This window comes from Barbus barbus (genome assembly GCF_936440315.1).
Source record: "Barbus barbus genome assembly, chromosome: 40".
NCBI classification, from domain to species: domain Eukaryota; kingdom Metazoa; phylum Chordata; class Actinopteri; order Cypriniformes; family Cyprinidae; genus Barbus; species Barbus barbus.
Window position 1 is genome coordinate 14,772,217 of NC_136718.1, and position 18,315 is coordinate 14,790,531.

At 35.1% G+C, this 18,315-nt stretch overlaps 2 protein-coding genes across 2 annotated transcripts in view; one reads left to right on the forward strand and one right to left on the reverse strand.

Annotated features, from left to right (window-relative positions):
- Positions 1-818: 818 nt before the first annotated feature.
- LOC306859757 (olfactomedin-like protein 3B) lies at positions 819-8,349 on the forward strand. Its single transcript, XM_079400999.1, has 3 exons — positions 819-1,097; positions 2,456-2,738; positions 4,669-8,349. The coding sequence occupies exons 1-3, from the start codon at positions 987-989 to the stop codon at positions 5,457-5,459; spliced, it is 1,185 nt and encodes a 394-aa protein (XP_079257125.1). The 5' UTR covers positions 819-986; the 3' UTR covers positions 5,460-8,349.
- An 889-nt stretch (positions 8,350-9,238) lies between these two features.
- Positions 9,239-18,315, reverse strand: part of LOC306859758 (synaptotagmin-6-like) — a gene marked incomplete at both ends in the record, with an annotated part of 46,811 nt that continues 37,734 nt past the window's right edge. The window contains 4 exons of the mRNA XM_079401000.1: positions 9,239-9,310; positions 10,974-11,124; positions 13,946-14,117; positions 16,139-16,259. Coding sequence (XP_079257126.1) covers positions 9,239-9,310; positions 10,974-11,124; positions 13,946-14,117; positions 16,139-16,259 — 516 coding nt within the window. The remainder of the gene's footprint in view (positions 9,311-10,973; positions 11,125-13,945; positions 14,118-16,138; positions 16,260-18,315) is intronic.

An 18,315-nucleotide genomic window follows, 5' to 3' on the forward strand; every position in this document is an offset into this window, starting at 1 on the left:
CATTTAAAAAATTCAAAGTGTTGACTCAGTCAAACCACACATTCTTTCTTAACAACAGTCTTCAGTTCTCAGAGCTTTTCCTTTGAGAATTGAAGAAAATTTACTTTGTTGGTCCTGAAGAGAGATTTAATCATAATAATCAAAAACTGCAATACGTGAATGATTTTCTCTCTGCATAATTCAGTTCGGCATTCAAGGTTTCTTCAATTGCATTTCACTTTAAATGAATCGATTGCCCTTTCAGTGGTATTTGCATAACCAGGATGATGTGATTTTCTCATCCATGTATGATATATTTCTGATCAAGTAAACATGATAGAGGTTTTTCTATTAAAACTTAGAAATGCGGTTGTTGGTTAATGCAGAACAAATTTGTTTTGTCATATTTAACCACTACCAATGAAGTTGCCAGTATGAGATCATTTGTGCATAATGTAGCCAACAGTCTGTAGAGTCTTAAAAATAAAGGTTCTTTATTTCCTATCTATGGTTCATTGAATTTAACATCCACGTCTTTATATTATTAAAATATTCTTCATAGGAAAAAGTGGTTCTTTTAAGAACTGCTCAGAGAAAGGTTCTTTGAGGAACCCAAAATAGTTCTTCTATTGCATTGCTATAAAACCTTAATTTTTAAGAGTCTACTTTTATCATATAGCTGCAGAAATTGGAAATAATACATTATATATTTAGTATTTTTACTGTATTTAAATGACTTCATCTTTCAAGCACACTACATGGCTCTCTTAGAGGATGGAGAGAGGCCAGAGACACATGGCTCCTCCCTCAGTGTTAGTAAAAACATTCCAGCTAAGTGAGAGAGCAGCGAATTTGAAACCCTGGAAGTCTGTGTTTCTGGTCCCTTCTCCTCTCACGTGCTCACTAGAGGACAAGGGCGGCCCATAAGCAGCTGCAGCACATCAGCCAGTTTGGAGTGTTCTTTTGTTTTGTGGAGTACCTGAGAGTGTCCCTTCTCCAAAACCACCATGAAAGCCACCATATTCTTCATTCTGTTGACCGTTTTGGCTCGTTCAAGAGGCCAGTACCACTATCAAGGCCTGATGAACTACTTGGAAAACAGGATGCTAGCTATGGAGGTAAGATAAATTTGGCTTGTCTGGCTGCATTTAGTATACTTTCTGCAGTACTGCTAGTTTTCAACCATTTTACAGAGACGTCCACTTTTCTGGACATACATCAAAACTAAGAGATAAACAGTGTTAATAGGACAATTAAGAGAGTTCGTTGTATTTATTACATTCAGAAACACTTGAAAATGTAATATCTATAACAGCGATACAGACACCCTGAAGTAACTCACATTCCTCAGACACATCGTCCCAACACAGCAGTGAACCATCAAACAGTGTTTATTTAAACCAGTGCTGTCTCACATCTACTTAAGATTTAACAAAGACTTTCTTTTCTTGAGTGAAGTTGTACCCCAGAGCAGAGAAACATCCCCTTGACTGACAGAATAGTTTAGCTCAGCAGTTTTGTTCTCAGTGAAGCTGAGCTGAAAAATATAATACTGATTCAATAACCAAAATAATTACTTGTGATTAAGTAGACACTTCAGTAGAATAATGAATGTATTCAGTCAATTTACATATATCATATGCAGACAGGTCTGTCTTGATTACCTGTGTCACCAGGAGTCCATTCAACTACTATAAACAGTGTTTTTCATAAAATGAGAGCGAGGTTGGGTACAACAGGATTGAAAGCTTTTTTCCTGGTCCCAAAGTACAGTATATGACGACTGAAAAAATGCATTTTTAATGAATATTTAATGAAGCAACAAAATTTAAGCAAAACAAAGTTTGTTTTGATTCAAAATCATGTAATATTAAATTCAGCTAGAGCAGTTTGCCTGGAGCAAAAGACCCCTGGGGTGGCCACAGTGATATGCTATACATATTTAATGGAAATATTGACAAATTAGTGCGATATTCACATCATTTTAATACAGTAATATATTTTTGTGAAACGTTTGAGCATTTCTTCTTGTAGCCACGGCAGCAAGGGGCATTGCATCTCAAATCACTGAACCTATTTGACAGCTGCTGAAATAACTGATTTAAGCACTTTGAATTTTGACTCAGGTGAAAATTTAGAACAGGTGATTTTCTAAATTGTAGAGGCAATGGTTTTTCACATTTGTTCAAAATTATTTAATGAGTTCCCTCAAGTCCTTTCAGATAACTCCAGATAACTATTGAGATAAACCTTTCAAATAATGAATGAGCTTTTTATTCTACAGTTTCCTAGCTGGGAAAAAGAGACTATCAGTAACACATCTGTTCAGAAGACTTCTGCACTATTACCACAAGCTCTTTAATAATGCACAGGAAACTTGCCATTGGAATAAGTTTATCATTGGAAAGAATTTGTTGCACTCTGTGATCATCTTAAACAATTGTGTGACTCGTTAATGTGTTTGTCATTCTTCCAGGAACGTATTGGCTTGTGGCATGAACAGAACAACCGTTACAACTCCGACCTGAAGGAATTCAGGCAGCAGGCCGCAGACCTGTTGGAGAAGTTGGGCAAGGAGCACAACAAACTGCGTTCAGACATGGAGGGCGCAGGAGCACGGGTAGACCGTGTGGAGCGCGAGATGGACTACACTGAAACCAAAAATCCCCCTAAGCCTTGTGTGAAAGCAGCAGACAAAATGGTGGAACAGGATGTGGTTGTCAGAGAGAGGAAGAAGGAAGAGTTCTTTGAGTTGTCTGGTAAGTCGGGAGAATTGAGTTTCGACAGCTGAAGCTCAACTTTTGATCATGTACTTTCAGTTTTAGCCTTGACATAGTCTTGGTCGAGAGAGACTGGCTAAATTTAGCATGCTATTACACAGTAGACCAGTTTGGGGGAAAGGTTTGGAGTTTTCTCTGGAAAATTGTAACACTGGAAAATCAAACTGGCAGAATTAATAGCCTGCAATTCAAGACAGAGAGTATGAACGATGAGCATGTGCTTTGATTTAAGACAATTTTTTGTTTTGAGAACTAGCATCCTAATTACATATTGGGATTGTGCTGTAGGCCGTGTGGCCATCTCATCCAAACAGTCTTTGCTTTGATGGTAAAAACCCTGGTTTCTGCTAATATTTGGCTTATACTGGGGATTTATTGATTTAGAGGAAACATGTGGTGTGTTCTGTTGATTAGGAAACAAGGAATAAAGAATCAAGCCAATCAGTTCACTGGATTAGCCAGTTGGCTTTTGGTTTAGATGTTACACAACTGTTGGGATGTAGCCTATTTTGTTATCCAGTATGATGGAATCAAAGCAGATGAATGTAAATGTGTTTCATTTGGCTGTTCTTCTGTCTCTACTGAAGTGTGGTGTTATTAACACTGTGTATAGTCCAGTAAATGCCAAGACACTGGCAAAACAAGACATTCATTTTTTCCCCAAGGCTGAATCCAAAATTCCAATTCATATAATTAATTTCAAAATGATGAATACATATGTTGTACATTAATGTTTTTGTACATTAATGTTTTTGCTCACTAAGGCTACCTTTATTTGAGCATATATTTAAGAAAAATGTTATGTTTATATATTAAATATATTTTTAATATAATTTAAATGATATAAAAATAAAAATATATACATGTAAATATTTTCAAAATATATACATACATGTGTGTGTATTTATATATACATAATAAATATACACAGTACACACATATTCTGTAAACAAAAACGTTCACGATTAATCGTTTGACAGCACTAAGTAACAATACAAATTATAATAATATAATGTATAATAATTTATTCCTATCATGGCAAAGTTAAATTTTCAACAGCCATTACTTCAGTGTCATATGATCTTTCAAAAATGACACTTTTTTTTCCCAGGATTGTTTGATGAAAAGTATAAAAACAGAATTTCTTTCTTTTTTTGTAACGTAAAAGTCTTTGCTGTAACTTTTCATCCTTGCTGAACAAAAGAGTGCATGAATGAATGAATAAAAAATTGTATTACTGTCGTTTTACCAACTGTAGCAATTACCAAACGTTTTAACATTACTGCATATATTATCAAAACAATTTTAGAACAGAGAAGTACTGACAAGGGAATCCACAAACAAAAAGTGGTCAAAAATAATAAAATAAATATATATTAGCATATACTTGACTGAATGATTGCTATAAGCTTTGTTATATATTTTTTTAGAACAATCTGACTCTTTCATTTATTGAATAAATTTAATAGGATTTTAGCAGCAAAATATGACCAATTATGACAGAATTATCTATTAGAGCCAAAAAAATGTTTCAATAAATTGTGTGTCTTCGAAATTATGTATCGTAGAAATAGTTCCCAATGGCCTGTGTATTATAATGAAGAGTATTAACAATTATCCTCGTTAAGCCCCACACAATCCTCCCTTACCTGCACATTTATAACAGCAGACATGACATTTAAGGGTGGATCTTTCACTGCTGGAGGCTTACAATGTCATTTTTTTTTTGTTTATTTCTTTAATAAAGTAAAACAAGGCTTTAAACTCACAATCTTGGCCTCATTTTTCATAAAGCTGGCTTTCAGTGCTTGTGCAAACTAACCAGTCTGTATAAATTACTTTCAGAGTTTGCCATATTAATCATAGGACGCATCCCGTTGACATTAATCATGTTTGTTTTCATCGTCAGTGTGCGTGAACATCGTATCCAGTCTAAAAGCAATGAAGATCCTTAAGAGATTGGGAAGCCCAAAAGGTGTCTGGACCAAAGATGCCAGATCAGCAAAAGTCTATGTTTTCAATGGGACGTCCGACAACACGCTGTACGAGTTCAACACCGTGCGAGAGCTCTCGGCATCATCAGGTGTATCTAAAGGCAGGCAGATCACCGTGCCCATCGCTTGGACCGGGACCGGTCATGCAGTGTACGATGGCTTTCTCTATTACATCAGTGAAAGTTCAGAGCTCCAAGTTATCAAGTTTGACCTCAAGAACGGTTCGGTTGCAGACAGCGCAGTTTTTCCCATGGACAACCGCAGCCCGGTGTACCAGCTCAATCCAGAGACGTTGGTGGACCTGGTGGCGGATGAGGATGGGCTATGGGCGCTGTATCCAGTTGGAGACACTATTAATCTTGCTAAGATGGATATAGATTCTCTGGATATAGAGCAGATGTGGGACACGGCGTGTCCAAGGAATAATGCTGAAGCTGCTTTTATTGTCTGCGGCACGGTTTATGTAGTTTATAACACCAAGCCACCGAGCCGTTCACGTGTGCAGTGTGTGTTTGATGTAAATGACATGGTAAGCAGCGGAGAGGCCCCTTTGATTTATTTCCCCAGGCGCTACGGGTCCCATTCCAGCGTCAAATACAATCCTGAGGAGCGGCAGCTCTATGCTTGGGATGATGGGTACCAGATTCTGTATAAACTAGCACTAAAGAAGAAGTTATGGGCGATTATGCCACCACCTGAGGAATAGTGACCCTTTTTTTGCTCTTAAAGGGCTGTATATTCCTGGGTACAAAAAGTTTGTGATTTTCCTAAAGGGAGAGTTAAGGAAAACAAAAATCATTCCATTATTTACTCACCTTCATATTGTCAAGTGTGGATTAATTTCTTCTAAAGAAAACATTTTAAAGAATATTTTCCTTTCAGTTACAGTGGATGAGGAATAAGGCATTTGAGCTTCAAAAAGGACACAAAACCACAGATTTATACACACACACACACACACACACACACACACCTACCTTTTAGTTAATCCAGTTCACAAAACTGGTCTGAATGATTTGTTCATGATTGAACCTTAGTTCAAATCATTGATTCAATAATTTAGTTGCAGAAGTTGACTGAAGATTATCTGTTCTTTAATTTGGCTCTTTTTCTCACAAAAAGCTATAATATGACTTTTAATAAAACATGAATCTGAAGAGGAAACAAATTAATAAAATATTGTATGCTATAATCTGAACCCTGCTCTTTTTCTGGTTGGTGAATAAAGGTGACCTGTAGCAAATTGATGTGTTTTTGTACGAAAAAATGTCCATATTTAAAACGTTAAAAACAGTTTTCTCTCACTTCTGCTAACTGCCGTACGTGCAAACCGTTCCAAGCAGACGGCGTAGGACGTAAGCGCAGCGCACACGCCAGTGATTAGTGATAAACGTGGAAGTGCAGAGGAGAGAGAGCAAAACAAAATGCTGGTCACGAATTAGAAGTACAAAATGAGGATTTGTAAAGAAAAATGTCAGAGGATTTTGATATAAACCAAGAGGAGGCTGGATTTTACTTTGCTGAAGTAAGGAAACTTTGCTTCCTTTGCTTCTGTAAACAATGCAAGATGCATATGAAGGTGCATGCGCTATGCATACTTCCTACGTCATCCGCCCGAAACGGCTTCCGCATATGACAGTCAGCGGAAGTGAGATAAAAATGGTTATAACGTTTTACATATGGATATTTTTCTTACAAAAACGCATCAATTTGCTACATGAGGCCTTATTCACCCCCTGGAGCCATGTGAGGCATGTTTTATTATGGATGGATGCACTTTTGGACTTCTATTTCTACTTCTATTTATTTGACTTCTTTTGGACTGTTGAAAAAAAAAAACACCCACCCACTGCCATTATAAAGCTTGGAAGAGCAAGGGCAGTTTTTAATATAACACTGATTGGATTCGTCTGAAAAAAGAAAGTCATATACACCTAGGATGCCTTGAGGGTGAGTAAATCATGGGCTAATTTTCTTTATTGGGTGAACTAACCCTTTAAATAGTCAACAGAATTTGCGATTTGATGTTCACAAGACTGAGAAGAAGCAACTCTATCCTTTAAATGACTGAACCAACATTTTATTTTGGCATTTTTTAAATACAAGAACTTTTTCAAACATTACAAGTTATAATACAAGTACAAATGATCAATAAAAAATTAGAAAGTTGTTCAGATTCACAAGGGGGGCAAAAACAGGTTGTTAAAACACCAGCACACAAGAGTTAGTGATGAGGTAAAGAACCGGATCTGAACCTTATTAGCTTTACATTCACCTACAGAAACACACTCTATGTTATCGGAGTATTACAACATTGGTGATATTGTAAAAACAGGACCAAAAAGTTGTACTTTGTCACAACCATTTCTTCAACAAGTTGACTTGGAATTTTTAAAGATTCTGTTAAAATATTAAATCGATTTTACTATATAGAAATATTTAAAGCATACCCTAGGGGATGATAGAGGACATAATGTAAAACTAGCCCCAAGTGCCATGTATATTTTAAGATATTTCAGCAACACCAACTGGAGATCAGTGCAAAGTCTTTGCTCTGGTATCATGAGCTGTGCCCACCATCTGTGACAATGAATTTCCTGCATAGTAGGTTGTTTCTATCAAGGGTTAGCTCTTGTGCATTTGTACGTGCATTGAATTTTCTGTCTTTTCTTATTTGAAACATACAGTCAAAATGTCCAGGACCTTGAATGGAAGTTCTGAACTAATGTCATTTCTGTGCATTTATGTTGTTTGTTTCCAGCATATGCAGTGTTGTAATTTCTTTTCATAAAAAAAATGACAGGAGAATCTTTAACTACAGTAATCATAATGTAGCATTTAGCAGGGGTTTGCCTGAGCATGTCTGTTAAATTTAAATTCCAAGTTAAACTATTTTATGAATGAATTAACCATGTAAAACTAAATATTTGAAACCACAGGGATAAACAAATAAAATATTGCGGGCAATAAAAGTATTGAATTTTGTTAAATCATTTACGACATTAAAAATCCAAAGCGTAATACTAATGATAGTAATAGCTTAGCTTTCTTAAGCATCACATTTTATAAAAATAATTCCTGGGCAACATGGCATTAGTTTTTTCTTCTGTTTTTCTTTTCTTCAATTTACAGAAACTGATCAGTTGACAGTTATATATTAAATTGTTTGGTTATACAGATAATTGATTCACTATTTAATTCACATAGTTTCCTTTTGTCTACATGAAAATCAAACAAGCAAATAATAATATTAATTAAGATGAATGTTAGTGAATTGCCTATAATTTGACATTTTATCATTTTAACCCTGCTCTTTTATACAGTACAGAATAAGAATATATTTTATAATTTTGAGCACATTGTTTACTCAAGACATTTTCCCAGACAATATGTCAAAATACGTAAAACTTTGACAGTTCAATTTAACTCGCGATGAAATTACATGTCAAAAGTTGAACGAGATGTCTACATTAGATTGAAACAGCAGGAGGATTCAAAGAGGAATTGAATTGCTATTAAAAGCAGTGCTACTAAGATACAGAACCGCTTCTGTAGCTTTTAAAAATCTATTATAACAAACTGAATAAAAGCCACATAAATCAAATCAGACCTCTATGAATATTTCAGCACTTTTACCTTAAATGCCCACTTTTGTACTCCAGGTCTCGCTGATGAATATTAATGTAATCACATACATTTATTCAGCTACATGTGAAGTGTTTTTGTGTGTGAACAGGAACTTCTTTACACGTAAACGTCTTTGCTTTGGCAAGAAATTAATGGGTAGGAAAAATGTGTTGTAGTCTCTTTTTACACACAACATTTATACAACGTCTATAAACTGATACATATTTAAATATTCTTCATAAAACATGTACCTTCACACAGTTTTCATACAAGGATTTGACAGAGAAAATGGTTTGTTCTTAGTATACAGCATATGACAAATCCATTCCCTTCTTTTTTTCTCACTCACACAAAACAATGTCCTTTTCCCTCAATATTTTATACACCATCCTTTCTGACCTCATTCTCAGTACTTCCAATAGTTGATCCTACTTTCAAAGTCTTTAGATCTGAGCAGAGCCATCTACAAAGAGCCTTGCAGTGTTGTGCGGAAACTTCTGTTTGCATGTAGACCGCTTGCAGAACTCTGCATCGGATTTCAAATGCTTCAGGAAAATTCATATTGGAAAGAAACATCTCCGCTGACAATACCAAGCTATTCTAGGAACACAACATTGGCTTTGAATAGTATTCTAGGTACAGAGGTTTGTACAACACTTCCAAGAATTGACGGAGGACCGTACAGACTGGAACAGCTTGAACATGAGGAACATCAGGGCAAAGACAGCAGGATCTTAGATCAGTGGTAGGGAACCATATAAAACAACCCATAGGAGAAAATGGAAATAGCAGGGCTCTCGTTTTCATCGGAGTGACAAACAGAGGATGCCGAGCCTGTAGTTTTACATATGGCTCTGATCAAGGGCTGACGGGAGGTTTGGGGGAGGGACAAGACCCCTGACTGTCAAAACTGGCCGTTCTAGCTTTCCACTGTAAGAGAAGACAAATAAAAAACCCATCAATGAGAGCATTATAGAGCAGTTTATTGTTATAGCAGAAGAACTGCACCCTATATATAGAAAATATTTCAGTTTGTGCTTGCATGAAATTAATGTATCTAAAGTTATATTACAAGTTGAACATATTCGTTATTAGCTAATTATTTTCTATATAAAAAATATATGAAATCAATATATGAAAAAAAAATATTTTTAAATAATAAAAAAAAATATATTGTTTCAATTATACAGAGCAAAACAAACACATCCAATCACATCTAAACCTGTTCCACTTAAGCAAACTGCACACATGCAGGTACGAATTAACCAAATTAACAAATTAACTTCCTTCCTGATTTTACTCCTGTTTTATGCAATTATTTGCATTTTGCAATATAATACAGTTGCAAAATGTGAATTAGCCAATGTTGAATAGACTTCTTCTTTTTTCTTTACTAGCAGAAAAATTGTCTGGTACACTGTTAAGGGTTGCCAGGTCTATGTAACAAAACTAGCCCAATGGTCAATTAAATATAGACCAAACTAGCCCAATGACCCAATATCAAAACTCAAAATATGCCACTCCTATACCTAAATTATATATTGTACAGTCACTATTGTGCATTATACAAAATTGTAACTTGAAAATCACTATATAGTAATAATCTTAAATGGTCTGATTTCATGAAGAAGCTCAAACCGCCCTTCCCTACCAGTTCTGGTCTTAGACAAAACTAGCACCAGTTTTATCACTGGAGTAATATGAAAATGATAAAACATTTCAGTACAAGCATTTCAGTCAATTACAATTTATTTGATATGTCAATCCTCAAACCCATGACAACAGTTTAAAAGTACCCCAATTATGCTGGAAAACTGCAGACCTGGCAAGCCTGAACTAATTTATTTAGTATAAAAAAGGACAATGTTAGCATTGGCTGGCTTAATTATAATGAACACTAATTGCAAAAATAAAAAAATAGTAAAAATAGTAAAATATGATAATTTAACTCAAAATGTACTGAAAACGCAACTATAACCCATTTAATTACCAAAAAACAATGATTTGCAGTCAGTGAAAGCTTTTGTTTATTGCTCAGACTTAATTAACTAATCAGATTAAAGAGCAAGTGCTACACCTCCAAACACAACGCATAGATGCCCAGACATGACCTCAACTGAATTAATGCTATTATTTTCAAATTAATTTAAAATGATTGAGATTTGTTCAAAACAAAGACAAAATTTATTAAAACTGCATATTGTTATTTTTAACAGAACAAACACATGATTAAAATAAACAAAGAGACCAAAATGTGATAACCTGACATTTGCATACAAATACATTTTTTTCCTCTCATGATTAACTCTTGACCACAGGTCAGAAGGGGACAGAATATAAGTGTGTGAATTAAAATCAGCACTGACATATTCTTCTCATGCATTATTCATAAAGCACAGTACAAGTGTGAGGATGTGACTAGAGGGATCTGAATGTTTACAAAGAAAGATTGGTGACTGGACAGAAATAAATTCTGGAAATGCAATTTGCATATGAAAACTTAGTTCTTAGTTCTATATAAACAGTAATTCAGAGAATTATTATATCTACGCCTCATATGTGTGTTTACATTTACTGGAGGGAGGTTGCTTACCTCTTTTTCTGATTTCTTAGGTTCCAGCAGGGGGTGCCAGTGTGCAATTGGCTTACGAGGGTATGCAAGCATCTCATTCCAGTGGTCTCTACCTAAACCTTCCGCACCACTGCCCAAACGGCACACACCAATTATCTCATTGTGCCCCACCCTGAAAAAAAAGAATGATTTATAATTAACAAATTGTTACATTTATATAGCGCTTTTCTGGGAACTCAAAGTGCTTTACATTGTGAGGGGGGATCTCCTCAACCACCACCAAAGTGCAGCATCTACCTGGATGATGCAATGACAGCCATAGTGCGCTAGAATGCCCACCACACACCAGCTTATTGGTGGAGAGGAGACAGCGTAATGAAGCCAATTAGTATATGGGAATGATTAGGAGGCCATGATGGTCAAGGCCAATGGGCGAATTTGACCAGGATGCCGGGGTAACACCCCTGCTCTTTTTTCGAAAAACATCCTAGGATTTTTAATGACCACAGAGAGTCATGTTACGGAATTATCTATAAATTCCTGTATTCCTTTAATGTAAAGGAATAATTCAACAAAAATATATATAAAAAAATTCTTTCCTCATCCTCAGGTCATCCACAACACATTACATCAGCATAACATCACTTGCTCACCAGTGGATCCTCTGCAGTGAATGGGTGCCATTAGAACGAAACATCGAACAGCTGATAAAAATATCACAATAATCCACATGTAATCCACAAACTGTGTGTTTGCAATAAATCCATCACTAAGATATTCATCCATAATATTGCTTTCTCCAGTGCAAATGTTGTCCTGAATCAGAAGAGAAATATGCACAGATCAAGTAGTGTTTAGAAGCAAAAACAGTCCAAAACAGTTCTAAACAAATATATTGGTGCATTTTGATGTGAAATGACAATGCCCACAGGAGGAAGCCTTATTATGGATTATGAACTCATATTTTGGCCAGAAGCAATGGTTCAGTGATAGATTTGTTTCTTAAAAAAAAATCACAGTTTTTCATTTCGCATGATCATAATTGATGGTCTGGACTGGACTGGATGGATCGATGGCTTGCTTATGAATTATTATGATGTTTTTTTCAACTATTTGGACTCTTATTCTGATGGCACCCATTCACTGCAGACAATCTAAACTTGATGCTAAACTTCTCAAAATCTGTTTTGATGAAGAAACACACTCATCTACATCTTGGATGGCCTAAGGGTGAGTAAATTTTCAGCAAATTTTCCTTTTTGGGTGAACTATTCCTTTAAGTGATCCAAAATAAACACATCCACACTGGCAATGAATAATATACCAAAGTTTGCATGACCTAAAAGCCTTTTGTTAAAAGACAATGATATGCGTTTGTATGCCAGCGCAACTAACCTCTTTTGCAAAATGGTATCTGTGTAAAAATATGTGCATATTCAGAGAGAGTAGATGATGTGCCACAGGATAAAGAAATCAGCATACATTTACCTCAGCGGTGCTGAACTTTACGTGAGTCCTTTTGTGAACCCATGGAAGAGAATTGTGAAATAGCAGTTTCTGACATTTATTAGAGTGTGTGCTCCTTTCTCAGAAACTCTCAGTACCACAAACTAACTGTTTGAGACTTGAGAATGGTGGGTAAAATATATGCACCTGGTTCTTTGCCCAGTCACCCGCCTGTAGAGCGGTGAGTGCTAAATGCTCTGACACCTGACCTTTTCCTCTTCCTACTAAAGTACATGAACCATGAGATCATTCTGATGTCTGGTGTTCCTGCTATTCTAATGTTTCTTGTACAGGTTGTTATTTGTACTGTAGTTCAGCTTAATAGGCATGACAACTGATGAATAATATTGGTAAAGCATTTTTAGGTTAATTATGTATAAAACAAAAGAGAAATACATCCATCTTGAATAAATCAGCTCCCTTCTAGAAGCCTGAATAGCAAAAGTCAATTTTGTCATCATTTTCTCAAGTTACTTCAAACTGGTAAATTTTTTAAAGAATAAATTAAGAATTATTATTTGATAAAAATAATAAAATGTGTTAAATAAATGCAATTCCCCCATGCAATTACAAAGAATAAGGATGCAAAATCATCATAAAAGTATGTTAAATGTCAAATAAATAAAATAAAAAATTTTTTTTTACAAAATGAGATTTAAGATTAATTATGAATTTATTATTACTTGGACAAAATGCAGCACATTTCTTTGTGAAATTGAAATATAACACTATAATAATATACTAATATAGCACTTGTATATTATTGCTCTTTTAATGTAAATATCATGTAAATGTAAATAACAAAATTAAATTGACATTTTAAAACAAGCTCCAAATCAAATAAATAAGTAACACAAATAAAAGAAATCTCTTCATATAAAACAAAATAAGGCTTTGTCTGTGCTCTTTCCATTTAAAATTAGAGGCAACCACTGCATTTTAATCATGATCCAAACAAAGATGCTGCATACATGCAACATGAGCCGTTTTAATCTAAATAAGATTGTATAATTTCGAACTTTGAAGCAAAAACAGAATGATCTGACTTCAGTTTTGTGAAACTGTATATACATAAAAAATATCTGCATGAAACGCTTTAAGCGTTTCCTTGGTTTCCGCTATAAACAAAGCAACTTATGAACTTTAATATGCATTATACAGAGGCAAGATGAAAAGAAAAAATACCATCTAAACTTTTCTGAAGACAATAAGTTCCCCTCAGACATACATTCATATAAACTCCTACCCCAATTGAGTCGCGATTCGTTCAGCATCTCAACTGATTTGAATCGTCACATAGGCTATACGAATCGATTTTCAACCGGCTCGTGGTTAATCGTTACATCCTAGTCCACATGCCTTTTGAAGCCATAAAATATATATATTTGCAACACTGGTGAAAGTAAATGATAACAGAATTTATTTTTTTTTTAAATGAAACTGTCCCTTTAAATTTCAATATAAAAATGAGAAATAGCTGTACTTACAGGTCATAGTCCATGACTGAGATGTGCAAGCTGACTTGGTCCATGCTCTCTGGAGGGATGTCAAAGATAATGGCCTCATTATAAGTGGGATTCAGGGTGTTTTTCTTTGTTGTGGTCTTCTTCTTTTTCAGGCGTCTTCCATCACAAATGAGGGATACTTTCACATAGGGATCTGCTCAGAGAGAACACCGTTATCAGTTGAGTTCATATAACTGTTATTAATTTCACATTTGCAGCTTGAGCTTTTAGAAATTATCTTTAAACATATTGAAGTATGCACTAGTTTCAATTAATTAGTCATCTAACAATAGCTTGAAGTTGATGAGAGTATTAGATGAGAAGATTAGAAGTGAAAGCCAGATTTCTTCATTGAGCCATCTTAATATTCTGTGTGAACGGAAGGCCATTGAGATTCAGGGCTTTAATGGAATGACTTGAGTGTTGATTCTGACATCAGAGCTGCATACTGATTTCCATCTCTCTCCATCATCGCACAATCTGTCTGATCTATTATGCTTGTACATTATCAGGCCATAAACTACTTCCAGCTTGGGCAGAACAAATCAGATGAGAAGTACTTGTTCTGACATCAAATTTGCTTGGGGCACTTCTTAATAGATATTATCCAGTTCATGTGAATTCAATTTTACTGCAAATGAAAAACGTTTACTCTTCAGCAGATAAAAGTAAAAATGTCTGGTGTGAGACACATTGTGTCATTATAAGGGAAAACCAAGATAGTGTGAGTAATTCATGTTACTGGAGCTTAAAATGGTTCTCTGCATCATATTCGGAGTGGTTCTTTAGACTTTCGGGTTTAATCCGCTTAGTGATGCTGCTGATTTACCTTTGGGAAATTTTGTTTATGATAGACAGAACAAAAGCCAATTTGGAACATGAAACAATAATTAGAACATACAGGAAACGTGCATTAACAATATATGGGAAAACAAAAGAGGTTTTCAGAAACCATAAAACCAAATGGAGCAATTATCTGGAGAGTGGTGCCACTTTTTACTTCTGTTGTCCTCTTGGCAAGGAGAAATGAGACAGAGGTAAAACTAATACACATAATTATATTTCAGGATGTGACGATTTGTCAAGAGATTTGAATCATTGAGGAATGCATGAATAATTTATATTAGGAGACCTATTATGCCCCTTTTTATAATATGTAATATAAGTCTCAGGTGTCCCCAGAATGTGTCTGTGAAGTTTCAGCTCAAAATACCCCACAGATCATTTATTATATCTTTTTGAAAATGCCTATTCGGAGTGGAAGCAGAAATACACCGCTTTCATGCATGTTTCTTTAAATGCAAATGAGCTGCTGCTTCCCGCCCCCTTTTCCAGAACAGGGCTGTGCCTTTACAGCTCATACCTCAGATATTCTGCGAAAAAAAAAGTTTGGATTTGACATAGATAACAGATAGCATGCTTTGCTCGAACTTTCACCATTGTCGTTTGTGAAAACACTACGGCGCCGTGGGTGGAAACTTGCAGATTAAGGGGCTGTAATATTATAATAATATCCCCTTTCTGCATCATCGCGAGAGCGAAATCTGAGCAGCTCGTTTTTTCAGAAGCTTGCAGAGGCTTACCAAAAAAATTTACTGAGTTGTTTTTTTTTCACGTTTTCTGGGTTGGTGATGCACTGAGGACCCGATTATAGCAATTAAAGGTCAAATTTTCATGATATGTCACCTTTAAATCAAAATATGAACATAAATTTTAAAAATATTAACCTTTCTCTAAACCTGACAAGAAAAGGTTTAATATTTAGAATATATGTTTTGAATATATTTTATTTTACAGAACTTTATCATTTTGGAAAGAATGCTTTGTTAAATGCAGACAAATAATTGACCTGGTTTTATATAGTTGAAGATCACCAACAACATGTATGATAGAATGTATATTTTTAAACATGAAGAAATTGGCTTTGACATACATTTGCTATGTACAAATTTAACAATAAATAAATAAATTAATGAAAAAATAAATAAATTAATAATAAAAATGCTTTTCTCGTGTGTATATGATGGGCCTTTTCTAAATGTATGTTCACATGACCAAAATTATATTTGCTATATTAAAAGAGTGCTTATGACACATTTTCCCCCACTCTCCCCTACTTCTAATCTCACATCTGTATTTTGATGGTCAAAGGTAGTAAAGCTGATGAAATACTACCTGAATATCCTGTAATGTCCATTGCCTTTAGGTTCCTGCACTTGATGACAGTGAGTGTTAATCTGCCTGCCGTAGGTAGATAGCAGAGTGAGAACATGATCTCCCCAAGGTCCACACTCTCCTGTCACAGAAACACACAAATCAATGTAGCATGATGTATTGGCACATTTTGTTATAAAGGTCACATTTTCAGTTCCATAGCACCAGATAATAGTGATAAAAATAGTAATTGTGCAATAATGTACCAGAGACAGACACAGTTTCCCCAGCATCACTCGCGGTCAAGATCAGAGTACGGAAACCCATTTTCTCCACATAAAGAGTCATGATTATGAGATAAAAGTGGCAGTTATGACATAAAAAGTAGAAAATATGAGAAAAAATTAAAAGACAAAATGATGAAATTGACAAATTGAAATTAAGATTAAAAGTCATTATGACAAAAAGTGAATTCTTTTACTTTGTTATAATTATGACTTTTATTGCCATAATTATGATTTTGTCTCATAAATTAGACTTTTTATCTCATAATTCTGATTAGTATCTCATAATTTTGACTTTTTACTTCATAATTACCATGTTTCATGTCCTAATTACCTAATTTACCAAACCACGATTATTTTATGTCGTGGAAATGGGCTTCTATAATAACGTACCAATGCTATGGCTACCGGTCATTAGCGGTGTTTCGTTCGTGAACAAAACTACATTTGTGAACAAATCTTTTAAATGGAGGAATTGGTGCATCAGTATTGATAGTGTACCATTTATGATTTGCTTTTGTATCTGCACAATCCCTGAATAGAGAAAGGTACTATATGAATAGAATGTCAGTCACTTTGCCATAGTTTTTTTGCTAAAAGCTAGTTAGTGCTGCGAGAAGTTATTTATTGGTATTTGAGAATGTGGTTTGGCATTTTGACTATGAAGGTTGGGTTTAATAAGACCGTGACTCAATATCGAGGTCTTAAGGAGTCCTGTTTGGTCCGATACAGCCAAGGTGACCAATTAGTTTTTGCGATTCTCCAAGCCACGCTGCTCTCCTGGACACCACTCAAGCAAACCGTTAATTAAACGTCAACACTCCTAAACACACCAGCCTTTCCACCAGGGCACAAGGTCCATCATTTTCCTCACAGCTGATCCAAGCGGGTTTCTTTTAGATCTATCTAGATAAAATAAATCCAGCAAAATTTTTAAGATGTGAAACGCAATGCATTGGAAAAGTGGTATTTTTAGACTTCAAGACCACCCACTTTTTTGAAAGTTAAGCATGTGCAATGCAAAGGCGAAGTATGCTATCTGACGGTGCTGGAGTTAGTGTGTTAGCGTCATCTTCTCAGCGGTATTAAGTCTGGTGTAAATATTAATCACTTTAAATGAGCTCAGTAAGCCACTCTCTGACGGACATATCCCATGACTCCCCTACTTGTGGCTTAATGTCTCTCTAGCCCTCTAAGGTGATTATTTGCAGGTTGTGCTTCAGTATCATATAGGGACTTTTTAAAGTAGATTGATGGATGGGTAAATGCAAGCTTGAGATGACAAAAAGATGCAAAAATGTCTCAGAAAAATATTTCTAAAGCAAGTAAACTTTAAGTAAATAAATCATTGGATATTACTGAACATTGCTGTCTCATTACGGCACAGGATAAAAAGTAATTAAGTCAATAAATAAATATTACATCAATTAATGAAGCTTGTAAAATTATGTCTGATTTCCAAATGAGTAACGATGTGAGACCACAGTGAATATTACTAATTTTACTCTGACCAGAACCAAATTCCTTCAAGCTTCACTTCACTTCAGTCCTTGAGCTCATTAAGTGACTAAATGAGTTAGTAAATGTCCTTCTGTCCCAAGTCCACCTGGCAATGTCTTTTGGAATGCTGTTCATTGTCTGTTGGCATCAACTTAAAGGGACAGTTCACCCCAAAATAAAAAAACAGTATGTCACCATTTACTCATTGTAATTTCAGGCCTGTGATATTCTTTCTTTTGTGAAATACAAAAGTATAACTGTATTTTCTTTTTTGCTCTTATCCGTCTAATGAAAATGAATAGTCACCTATAATCAAGTTTCTAAAATGTATAAAGTCTTCTGAAGCCAAAAAAAGAACAGAATTTAGATGTAAGTGATTTTTCACGTATAATCGTTTGAATTTGATATATATTT